Here is a 12,464-nt window from a genome sequence, read left to right on the forward strand (position 1 = left end):
TACATAGATGTAACAATCTAAAGCTTACAGCTCAAATAAGTAGAGTAGGGCAGACTCTGATATTCACCTTAAAACCATAAAATTTTTTAACCCTGGTGTTTTTGTCTATTTTCTCCACATCTCTATTATACTTTTCTTTTTTTTTTTTTTTTTATAAATTTATTTATTTATTTATTCATTTCTGCCTGTGTTGGGTCTTCGTTTCTGTGCGAGGGCTTTCTCTAGTTGTGGCAAGCGGGGGCCACTCTTCATCGCGGTGCGCGGGCCTCTCACTATCGCGGCCTCTCTTGTTGCGGAGCACAGGCTCCAGACGCGCAGGCTCAGTAGTTGTGGCTCACGGGCCTAGTTGCTCCGCGGCATGTGGGATCTTCCCAGACCAGGGCTCGAACCCGTGTCTCCTGCATTGGCAGGCAGACTCTCAACCACTGCGCCACCAGGGAAGCCCTATTGTACTTTTCTTGTTTTTCCCTTTGCATGTCTTTATTATGTATTACCCTTCTCCCTTCTGTGTCTCTAGTTGGCGCCCCACTTCTACCTTTCTCTGCTCTTGTCTCTTTTTGGCATGTCTTCCTGTGGCCACATTTAACTGAAAAACGTTTTAAAGACTACTGTACTTACTTTATAAAGATTTCTGTTTCCTGTTCTTAATTTAAAAGCAGGGGGATGGAATTTACATTTTTTCTCTTTGTAGCCCTTTATTGATTTTGGCCATCTCAGATTCAGGGGTCCTACGGAGAAGAAATGTCTGCCCATTTCAAGTATAGCCCTTCAAGCCCATCTGAGCATCTGTAAGCCTGTCCTGTTCCAATTGTACTTGAGTTTACCTGGCTTAGACTGCAGGCTATGGCCCATCCAATACCTGAAAAATCAACTCCGGAGTTAGTTTAACTTTTAAGTTATAGTACTTTAGAATTGAGAAAGACTTTAGGTGCTATTTAATCTTAAAAATGAGGGAAACTGTAACCCAGAGAGGGCATGCAATTGCTCAAAGTCATGAAATTGGTAAATGACAGATCGAAGACCAGAGCCCGATTCAGAGAAATTTATGTAATGGAAAAGTCGTACTTATTTATATATTGGAATGTTCTACTAGGCTTCGAGAAGAAGGGGAGCCTCTGCCAAAGTCAGGGAAATGTAATAAATAATAAAGTCCCTTAAAAATTGTTGGTCATGTGGATCCAGGATCGTAAATCCTGGAAGAGAAAATGTATCTGGTATGTGCTTGACATCAATGTGTATATGTGTGTATTTGTACAAATCTGTGTGATTCATTTGAATAACCCTCAGCCTTACCTCCTTTAACAGTTCTCTTCTTCCCCATGGTATAGGAAAGGGCTACTACGTAGTGAATGCTTTGTTTTCTTTGACGTAACATTTTGTCATAAAGACTTGAAATAGTATTTCAAAGGCAATACAGTTTAGGATAGCAGTTCCTACTAATAATTCCTTTTCGTCAGACTAGTGGAAGCCTCTTCACCTTGTTTATTATTGGAAGGAATGCTGGGAGAATTTTGTCAAGGTAGCTATCACACAGGGTGTAGTGACAGAACTGATCATGCAGGAATTAGGAAGAGATCATTTTTCTAGTTATATTTTGGAAGGGAATCCAAAGACTGCTGATACTGTCCTTGATTAATGTTATCAAAGACATCAATTCTGACAACATTAAAATATTCTAAATGACGAAAAAAAAGGGACATTGGCCCCACAATGAAAACTGTTTGGGTTTTTTTGTTGTTTTTGAGTGATTTATCTTGAAATCAGGCATGTATGAACAGAGGCAGTGGGAATATCCAGTTGAGTCTAGAAGTTCAAATAAAAAGGGAATGAGATAGTATGAGGTTCAAGGATGTTTTATAAAAATGAGGGTTACATGCAAGCTTTTACTATAAGTATTAAACATTCCTTGTGTCACCTAGGTCCTCCTGATTTTCCCGGCAGTATAGGAGTCAGAGCATCTGAACAGGCTGCTTACAGGTGCTGGTAGTGTGATGTGAATGTACTTAATCAGGCCTGAGATGGGTACTCCCACTGTATTTTTCAAAGTTTGTAAAATAATACAGTGACCACCCTTTCTCAATGAAAAAACAACCTTTACCGTAGAAAAATCTTTCTACTTTGGGAACTTATTGCAGATACTTTTGATTCTATCACTTTGGTGTCTCTTAAACCCATCTGCCTCTCTCAGTCATGGCCACCACAGTCTTTGTTCAGACTTTCATACCTTTTCATCTGGACCCCTGCCACCCATATCCACATTGCTGCCAGAGCGTTTTTACTAATTAGATTGTTTATTTTCTGTTTAAAACCCTGCTGTAGCACTCCATGACCTTTAGGTAAACTTCAGATTCCTTAACATCTCATGTAAGATCTTTATGATCCATTTCTCGTTAACCTCTGCAACCTTATCTGTCATTACTTCATGTTCTAGCCAAATTAAATTATCTGATGTTTCCTAATTTCTCATGCATCTGAGCCTTCATTTATGTTATCTCCTTTCCCTGGAATGTTTCCTTCCTAACTTCCTTTTCCCTTGCTTGCTTTCTCTTACTCATCTTTCTAGACTTTGCTGAGGTATCATCTCCAGGGTGCCTTCCCTGATCACCTCTTCCTCCTCTCAATACCCTGTCCCATGTATTATAATCTTTAATTATTAGTTTGTCTTTCCTCTCAGACCCTCAACCACTTGAGGATGCAGATCATGGCTTTTTAAACTTGTATCCCTAGTATTTAGCACAATGTTTGGTACGTAGTAGGTGTTTGCTAAATGTTTGTTGGATAAATAAATTTCTTTTAAAAGATGAAAAGATCGTCTTCTATAGTGAAATAACCTCGTAATCTTGTGGCCTAAAACCCTTTGAACTCCTCTTGTCTCTCCATAAATTAAGGGCAAAAATGATACTACCTTTATGTACTTGTTCAGTTAATTTGATGGATTGAAGCTGACTGCTGGTTTCATCTTAGGAAGTGGAAGTTTCCTGCTTCTTTCCCAGTCGAAATCGTAGCCAAAGCAGATTTATTCCTAGGCTAGGTTGGTTATTAAAGTTTTATTTACATATAATCAATACACATTTACTGAGCACGTGATGTGTCAGACTCTGGACTAGTTGCTGGATATTAACGATATGGTGACATAGGTCCTCATCCTCAAAGAAATGATAGTCTTATGAGCAAGTTCCTCACCTAGAGTTTTGAGTCATTGTATGAATGAATTAAAGATGTAATAGTAGATAGTCTTTGTTTTTTTAATTAATTAATTAATTTATTTATTTAGCTGTGTTGGGTCTTCGTTGCTGCACGCAGGCTTTCTCTGGTTGCAGCGAGCGGGGGCTACTCTTCGATGCGCGGGCTTCTCACTGCGGTGGCTTCTCTTGTTGCAGAGCACGGGCTCTAGGCACGCGGGCTTCAGTAGTTGTGGCCTGTGGGCTCAGTAGTTGTGGTTCACAGGCTCTAGAGTGCAGGCTCAGTAGTTGTGGTGCACAGGCTTTGTTGCTCCGCGGCATGTGGGATCTTCCCGGACCAGGGCTTGAACCCGTGTCCCCTGCATTGGCAGGCGGATTCTTAACCACTGTGCCACCAGGGAAGTCCAGTTGGTAGTCTTTGAGTTCTAACATATTTGAATGAATCAGCCAACAAATGAACCATTTCTTCTCTGGTAATGAGGGTACTTTAGTAAGAGCTGGAGTTTGTGGGAGACACTGCGGACAGTTAGCCAGTAGATAATTTTTTTTTCAATTAAGTAGTATTTTCTTCTAAATTTGTTTGCTGTAACTCCTGTCTCTTCTAAAGGTGGTTGACAACAGTACTATAATAGACCAAAATAATTCTTTAGGAATAAAGTGTGTTTGAGATAGGTACACACAAAAAATTCAGAGACTATTACAGATTCATCCTTAGATGTGATGCTCTCTAATTTAATGCCTGATATCTCTTCTCCCTCTCTGTTCATTGTTAGTTTATAAGTGGTTGTTTTTATTAGGAAATGTCATTCTTAGGTTCCTTCCCACATTTTTGCATGTGTGAACCAGCAGGAACTCACCATGGCTCATTGATGAGACTACAGAGAAAATAATGTTAATCACATTCAAAAGTGGGCAGCACTGTCAGTCACTCTTCTTTGTTTTACAGAGATGAACGAAATCAGTCCATCATTGTAAGTGGAGAGTCTGGGGCAGGAAAAACAGTTTCAGCTAAGTATGCCATGCGATACTTTGCAACTGTAAGTGGTTCCGCCAGTGAAGCCAATGTTGAGGAAAAGGTGTTGGCATCCAACCCCATCATGGAGGTAAGGCAGCCATGGCCTTCTTACTATATTCTCTCATTAAGAAACAGGCTCAAAAAATTGATTGATACAGCACACGTCAGAAAGTCTAGGATCTCTCAACCGGTAATAGTAGGAAAATACTTTTCCGGATGTTAGTGAGAGATCTAGGAAAAGTAAAAATTCAGTAAGATAGACATTTTGAGTAAAGTCTAGCTATAGAGGAATCTACTTTATTCCATAAACCTGCATTTTTAACCTACCATTGGATCGTTGCCTCCAAGTAGCTGGCAATGGCACTTCATTTCCTAAAGTTTCTTTTCTCCCAGTTAATTGACTTGTATCTATTGCTCCTTATGCTGGAAGTATAAATTACTCCTTTTCCCACAATCCTGAGCTTATTTAAGCTCTTTGTAAAATACAGGATTCACTATGCTCAAGCATGAACGAGTTTCATTATTCCTTTGCCCGCATTTCGTTTTCTGTACTTAGTCCAACCTGTGTAGCTATAAGTTTTTACATTTTTCCAGATATGAACTATAAACTTAAATCATAATCTTGAAAACATTTTTCTGCTCGTTTCTGTCAAGCATATCACACAGCTTTAGTTTAGAAAAAGAAATTCAATAATATAAACTCTTGGAAAAGGAAGATCTTTGAAAGGATATCCTTTCAAAAGTGGACTACGTATACAAAGTAGACATGCTCATGCCAAAGAAAACAGACCTTTTTGTGTGAGAATTTGAGTGTTTTAGGATTTGTAATTAGAGAATTATTTGTGTATTAATATGATTTTAGGAAAGTTACATTTTTGTAAGTATTCCCATTAAATGGAGAAAATAAGTTTCAATAAATGGAGAGAAATTACTTTGGACATGCAGAAACAAACCTTTCTTAATAAAAATCCAAGTCAGCATTCTTTATTCCTGTTTTTTTCCTTTGTCAAGCCTTACATGTCACCCAAACACAGATGGCGTTTAGAACTGGCTTGGTGCACCTGTGGTGCAAGTGGTTTTCGCACTGATCAGTCCAGAGGTAATTGTGCCTGGTGTGCAGTGCTGTGTGTGACACTTCAGGATAGTATGCTGTGACCCCTTGCCCACAGGGCTGCCCTCTAGTGCAGCGTGACTTCTGTTCTTGGGATTAAGAAAATAAGAGATGCTGGGGAAGTTAAGAGCCTCCTGGGCTGGGTGAGCTTTGGAAAGAGAACTGGAAATGTTTTCTGAAATAGCACGGACAGGAGAAAACAGATGCTTATGCCAAAAGAGAGTAGTAAAGATTTTAAGCAAATATTAAGATTTTGAAAGAATTTAAGCTACAGGTTTAGTGGTGGATCCCACTTGTGTTAATATTGCGAGAATATAATCTGTATAGCCAGTTTCTGATTTCGGTTCAGAAAACAACAGGGCTTTGCTTCCTACCATTATTTTGACTGTTTTTGATCATAACAACAAATTCTTGGTATTTGGCAGTGGTTTAGGCCATTCTTAGTCCCTAATGTTAGAAGATCCCAGAGTCTTGATTATGAAGGCATCAGGAAATCCCATTTCTCCTAGGCCTAGACCATATAATAACATAACTCTGGAATACGGCAAGTTGAATGAACTATTTTATGACCTTGCTATAGTCTCTTTCAAAAACTAGCTATACTGTTTTTTCTACAACACAGATTTGAGTTGTGTTAGTAGGAGTGATATTAAAAATTTGGAATGACTACAGATACTACTTTTTAATATGCAGTTATAAGGAATTTACCCTGTTTTCTAGGATGAACAAAAAAAGATAAAGACAGCAGTTATACTTTTTTAAAAAATTAATTTATGAAAAAAAAATTTTTTTAAGACAGTAGTTATACTTAGCTACTTCACGCTATATTATTGTTTAGTTTCTCTGCAGAAATTTGGATTAAGAAAATTTGTTAAAGAGAGAACTAATTTTCAACAGCTACAAATGAGGGCATCCCAACTTGAAAGATTAAAATGGAATATAGGGCTGAAGGATGGTGACAAAGGGTTTCCAGTTACAGGAAGAAAATATAGGTAAAATATTGAATATGTGGCCTAGAAAATTTGTAGCTTTTAAACCTGCCTCAAGATTATGTCTCTATATCAGAGCCCTTTACTGTGATGTCAAGAAAGGAGTGTCTGGGTCTCCAGTAATCACGAGCATCCCACACCTTGAACATCACAGCCCAGTGGCTTATGGGATTTGCACATTATCCTTTAGAAAGCAAGCTCCTCATCCCCGGCATAGGCTCCTTTTGCAAAATACGAATAATGTACAGTGAAATAAATGATTCTCTTTTACTCAATTTTATGAAATTTTCTTTTTCATCCTTTTTTCCTAGAAATTTTCATCCTAAGATGGGGACAGGGAAGATGTTGGGGGCACACTGGGTCTTTTTTTTTTTTTTTTTTTTTTTAATTTATTTTTGGCTGCATTGGGTCTTTGTTGCTGTGCGCGGGCTTTCTCTAGTTGCGGTGAGCGGGGGCTACTCTTCGTTGCAGTGCATGGGCTTCTCATTGCGGTGGCTTCTCTCGTTGCAGAGCACGGGCTCTAGGCATGCGGGCTTCAGTAGTTGTGGCTCGCGGGCTGTAGAGCGCAGGCTCAGTAGTTGTGGTGCACGGGCTTAGTTGCTCCACGGCATGTGGGATCTTCCCGGTCCAAGGATCCAACCCATGTCCCCTGCATTGGCAGGCGGATTCTTAACCTCTGCACCACCAGGGAATGCCCCACACTAGGTCTTAATAGTTCTATTTCCTCTTCAATAACTGTAGTTGAAGATTTTCATCTCCATTTAGTAAAGAAGAATAATTCACTCAACATTTCTCTGAAATCAATAGTAAAATCAAGACCACAAAACTTCTTTCCTTTAACAATTTCTTGCTGATTGAAATGAAAATAGCATTAGGGAGGCTGTTATATAGTTATATATATAGTACTATAGTACTATAGTACTATAGTTATATAGTACTTATAAGGCAGAGGGAGCAATTAGGGGGAATGAACAAAATAAATGAATAAATGAATAAACATCGTTTATATACAGAACCTTCTTTCCATATTGGGTTAAAGGCTTAGAATCATAGAGTTTTATTTTTGAAAGGGACCCTAGAGCTCATCTATTCCAGTCAGTTTACACCTGGGGACACTAATACTCCTCAGAGGATTAAATGATGGCAAGTTAGTGATAGGGCCTGGTGTGATACCCAGATCTTCAGACTTCTATTTCATTTACTCCTTCTACCATTCTTTGCTATATGTTTATATATCTTGTACTCAAAGACAAAAGGGTCTGTTTCAACTCTGGCCTACTCACTGCTTCTTCTCACAGAGTGTAGTATTATCTTGGCAGGTTGGCCACTCTGATCCCCACTGTAAGTAGATTGGGGCGGGGGGATGACATATGGGGGTTGGGATAAGAGTCTGGGAGGGAGGAGAAGCTGTGGACCACCATCCCCTAACTTGCTTAGTTGCTGGGGGAAAGTGCTTAGGACAGTGCCTGGTAAACACTCAGTAATTATTACTGCTGCTGCCACTGCTACTACATGTAACCCTTCATCTGCTCTTTGACAGAATATGTTGTGCTGAAAGAAAATTTCACGTTTATTTTCTGAACAAAATAAAAATAATGGGAATATATGGAGACTTTTTGTTGTGCTTTTTGTAATATCAAGTTTTGCTGGGAAGATAGCTTCCAACTATTCTTTCCATCTGTAATGTTAATCTGAAAGTTAGCAGCGTTCTCATTGCCAAAACAGAATAGGGTAATACATGTCTTATATTTCAGAGAGTGAAAATACCTTTTCTTTGATTGATCAGAGAATCTAATGTGTTGACTTTTATGGCTATGTTACTACTGTTTTCATCACTTGTGTTTGTATTGCTTTTTTTTTTTTGTATTGCTTTCTTAATGCTCCAGATAATTTTCATATCTTTCTCTCTGCTGTGGTTTCAATATACTAATCCTAATAGTCACAGGCTTTGCACAGTGAAAGATATTAATTGTATGAAATTATCTTATTAAGCATTTAATTTATGCACTATGTTAACACTTGCTTTTCTAACTACAGCATGTTTTTTGCTTTGCTTTGAAAGAAAAATTTATAGATGCATGTTACCTAAATCAGAAAGCAGTGCATATTCCATTTAAATTTTTAAGATTATATGAAAAATTTGGCAGAAAGTTACATTCTCTGCATTCTGTAGCAGGTGTCTTGCAAGTTAGATACAACTATCAAAATCCAAAGCCAAATTTTACTGTCTCTGGTTTCTAAAAATGGCTTTGAATTAAGTGGGTAATTACTAACACTCCACTAGTAAGCAGTCCAGCTGGGCCTACTGGCTAAAGAGACCCTGAACACCAGAGCAGTATTTCCAGGAAAATATTCATTTGTCTTAACCAGCTTATTTACATAAAACCGACTAAGTTTTTCAAGCAACTAAACCCTGTTATTTAACTAAGAGGGCATGTGCCTAGGCAGACCCTGGTCCCACCCGTTCTTGTCCTTTGTTGATGTGAATGAGTATGTTCCATACCACAAATGGTGGATGAAGACCTCCCAGGCACTGGGCTCGAGTCTGCTGTTTCTGAAAATAATTTGTGCGAGAATAACAAGGCCAATACGGACTATTAGTGTACACCTGTGTGGCTGTGCAGTGAGCAAAGCATACAGTTGTGCCCGCAGGGGCAAAACTGGTTCTGTTTTTAAAAGAATCCGTTTTAAAGGGCTGTGTTCTTTCTCTCCCTGAACAAATCTGTAAATGTCGGGGCATGAATTGCACTTCTGAAACCTTATTGTTTTCCCCTTGTTTCTTAGTCAATCGGAAATGCTAAGACAACCAGGAATGATAATAGCAGCCGTTTTGGGAAGTACATTGAGATTGGTTTTGATAAGAGATATCGAATCATTGGTGCCAATATGAGAACTTACCTTTTAGAGAAATCCAGAGTGGTGTTCCAGGTAAGCCGGGCAGGTATACATATAGATTGCCATATAATTCCAGAGCTCATGTTTGTTGGTGTGCATTTTATTCCCAGATGTTCTTGAGCATGTTATGACAATATTACTACAAACCACACTTGGACTGAAACGTGTAAAACAGTGCCTGTCAGAGGATACCCCCTAGACTAATAGTCTTTGGGACTGGGCAGTGATTTAGGTTTAAAGGTTTTGACTGTTTCCTCCAAATGCTTGTAGGAAAAGCTTAGTTAAGAAGAGGTGCTATTAGTTTAGTCTTGTCTGTCACATTTCCCAGTTGATAGGGAAGACATTGCTCTATGCTTCAATGAGTTACAGTTTGAACTCAGTTCAAGGAAAAAAAAAATTATCCTTGTCCTTTTTCCTTCCTTCTTCTCTCAGAATGTGACACTGTTTAGATAGAATAATGAGGGTTAAAAGATCTTCACAACTCAGTTGTGAACTGCTGTCAAAGAACACACTAAAGTCTATGCATCAGTGCCAGACTTGCATTCGCACATATGCTCTTACTCCTTTTCGGGGGGCGGGGATCTCAGTTCCCCAACCAGGACTCAACCCAGGCCACGGCAGTGAAAGCCCAGAATCCTCACCGGGGAACTTACTCCTTTTTTATTTGTAAATGGGAAGTACTACACGTTACAGCACCGGCAGGTGTGCATTCACATGTTTATAGGTATACTCGGGGAGTGTGGACTTATCTTTGGAAAACTCCCCGTATAGGACTTCTGGTGACCCACTGCATGCTGAGATGGGGTTCCTGTAGTCCCTTAACTAGATGCCACATTGAGGTTCAAATAGCCCTGGCACCGCCATGTAGCAGAGTCTACAATTTCCATTGCACAAGTCTCTTAAGGCTTTGAAACTGTCTGGGACATACTGAGAGTCATGAGTTTGGGCAGCCTAGAGCTATCCTGGCTTTGACTTTGGGGGTGTGCCTGACTTGTGGCTACCTGAATGTAATACCTGATTTGTATAGCGAAGGAATAGTCACCCTCCTCCATTGTTCTAATATCTAGATACATGCAGAGCAGTCTTACTGCGCACGCATGTATACTTGAATAGGTCAAAAAAAATGTTTAGTAGCCAGAGGAAACAATGGGGGAAATATATGTAGATCTAAGAGAAGACTGAATCTAAATAGTACAGATTTGATTGATAGGTAGACGGTTAAGGGGAAAATGGGTATGGTGACCAGAGGCTAGTAGTGCTTAAGACAGAATGTTAAGGCCTAATCCTTATTGTCTTGTCTAGAAACATTGAAGCAATTCTAGCTGTTCCCCAACCCCCAGGGCTATATAATATTGTGGATGTTTGGTTATATCAAAGTGAGTCAAACAGTCAGAAAGAGCATACTTGATATTGTCCTTCATGTACAAAGATGACCAAAGCATTTCTGCAGATACCCCTGCTTTTCTAGTTGCCTGTGTACCGAAACACCTGACCTCTTGCCTATTCATGCTTGTGGTCAATGGTATATTGTTAATTTGTTTAGTGTCTTCTGTGCACTAAACACAGAAAACTAAGTTTTCTTTACCAGACACCAGCCCCTGTTGGGCATCAAACGTGACCTTGGCCTTACTTGCTGTATTCTTCAGTTAACTGAATACACTGCAGAATTCAAGGATATGACAATAGAGTATAATAATATTGTATAAACAATATTATTACAACTGTATTTTTAAAGTATATATGTGGAAAAAGACTGTCAGAAAATAGTAAGAAATGATCTTAGAATTGTACATGATTTATTTTCTATTTAAAAAAATCTTTTATTGATTTTTAAATATATAAACTAAAATGATATGGATGATGTAGTGTATTTGTGGATTTCTTACAAACAACTACAGTAGATGGTCCAGTCTAAAATACGGCAAAAATGGGATTTTTTTTTTTCTAGTCAAAAGTCTTAGGAAGTCCATGAATCTAAGAAAATACTGTGAGAAAATATTGAGTATTGCAGGGAAAAAAATAAAAAGGTTTTAGCTTCCCCCAAAGGCACTGACCTCTTATGACAGTGCCATATAGCAAGCTGTTCACTAGTTCAAAAAGCATTACTATCAGGTATATTATGTTGAATGTGACCAACAGATACACACTCACACAGATGCACATAGCTAATAAGTCACAAGGTTTAATAGTCATAGATATGTATTAGGAAATTTGGGAGAGGACAGTTTATTTCATCAAATGAGATAATTAAATTTTTATTTTTATGATTGAAATTTCTGGGTTTTAGATTAAAATGCTGTAATTGAAAACTCTTCTTTTTTCAAAGGCAGAAGAGGAGAGAAACTATCATATCTTCTATCAGCTTTGTGCCTCAGCAAAGTTACCTGAATTTAAAATGCTGCGATTAGGTATGAATATGGCACTAGATTTATTGTGCTGGTATTGTCTTATGTTAATTTCTGAGTTCATAAATTTACTCCTTAAAAAGGAGATTATCTCATACTGAAATATTTATGGGTGAAATGATAAGAGGCCTACAGTTGGCTTCAAGATATCTCATGAGATGAGGAAGTGGTGAGTGGCTGTATAAATGGAACAAGATTGGCCTTGAGTTGATACTTGTTTAAGATAAGTGATGAGTACACAAGGGCTCATTATACTAGTTTCTGTACTTTTGTATATGTTTGAAATTTGCCTTGATTAAAAGGAAAAAAAATGTAAAGGAGTTTACGTGGTGGAAATCTATGAGGTTCCATGGGTGGAACTCTATGAAGAAGGGAGTAAAGTGTTTGAAGAAATTATCCTAGCCTGTAGATTGGAATAAAACCTTTAGGAAAGGACTATTCATTTCACAAATTCTACAAACATTTCACTCCATTATTTAATTTTGAGTCTTGTATTAAAATAAAACTAAAAACACAGGAAGTCAAACTTCAGACTCTATACACTTAATTGTGCTGTCACTGCCTCTAATTCAGAGTGGACATCAGGGTAGAAGTCAACGCCTTTTCATAGACTGCAAATCTTTTTAAAAATTTTCCTTAATTGCAGGAGACGCAAATAACTTTCATTACACGAAGCAAGGTGGCAGTCCTGTGATTGAAGGAGTAGATGATGCCACGGAGATGGCACAAACCAGGCAGGCCTGCACTTTGCTAGGTATGTAATCTTATTCTTGAATTTTTAGAAGCAATAGCTTTTTGACTCAAGAAACCTTTGATTGGAATATTGGCTTAGCTTCATATTAAGTGGTGAGAATTGTTGAGAGATTT

General features: G+C 38.4%; 1 protein-coding gene across 5 annotated transcripts in view; it reads left to right on the forward strand.

Moving 5' to 3' along the window:
- Window positions 1–12,464, forward strand: part of MYO5A (myosin VA) — a 195,605-nt gene that overhangs the window by 85,082 nt on the left and 98,059 nt on the right. For all 5 annotated transcript variants that reach the window (XR_009500830.1, XM_059913278.1, XM_059913279.1 and 2 more), the window contains exons 5-8: window positions 4,129–4,285; window positions 9,082–9,225; window positions 11,519–11,600; window positions 12,244–12,351. Coding sequence is in view for 4 of the 5 variants with exons in the window: in XM_059913278.1 (XP_059769261.1) it covers window positions 4,129–4,285; window positions 9,082–9,225; window positions 11,519–11,600; window positions 12,244–12,351 (491 nt within the window). In the remaining variant the exon portion in view is untranslated. The remainder of the gene's footprint in view (window positions 1–4,128; window positions 4,286–9,081; window positions 9,226–11,518; window positions 11,601–12,243; window positions 12,352–12,464) is intronic.

Source organism: Balaenoptera ricei, chromosome 2 (genome assembly GCF_028023285.1).
Source record: "Balaenoptera ricei isolate mBalRic1 chromosome 2, mBalRic1.hap2, whole genome shotgun sequence".
In the NCBI taxonomy this organism is placed as follows: Eukaryota; Metazoa; Chordata; class Mammalia; order Artiodactyla; family Balaenopteridae; genus Balaenoptera; species Balaenoptera ricei.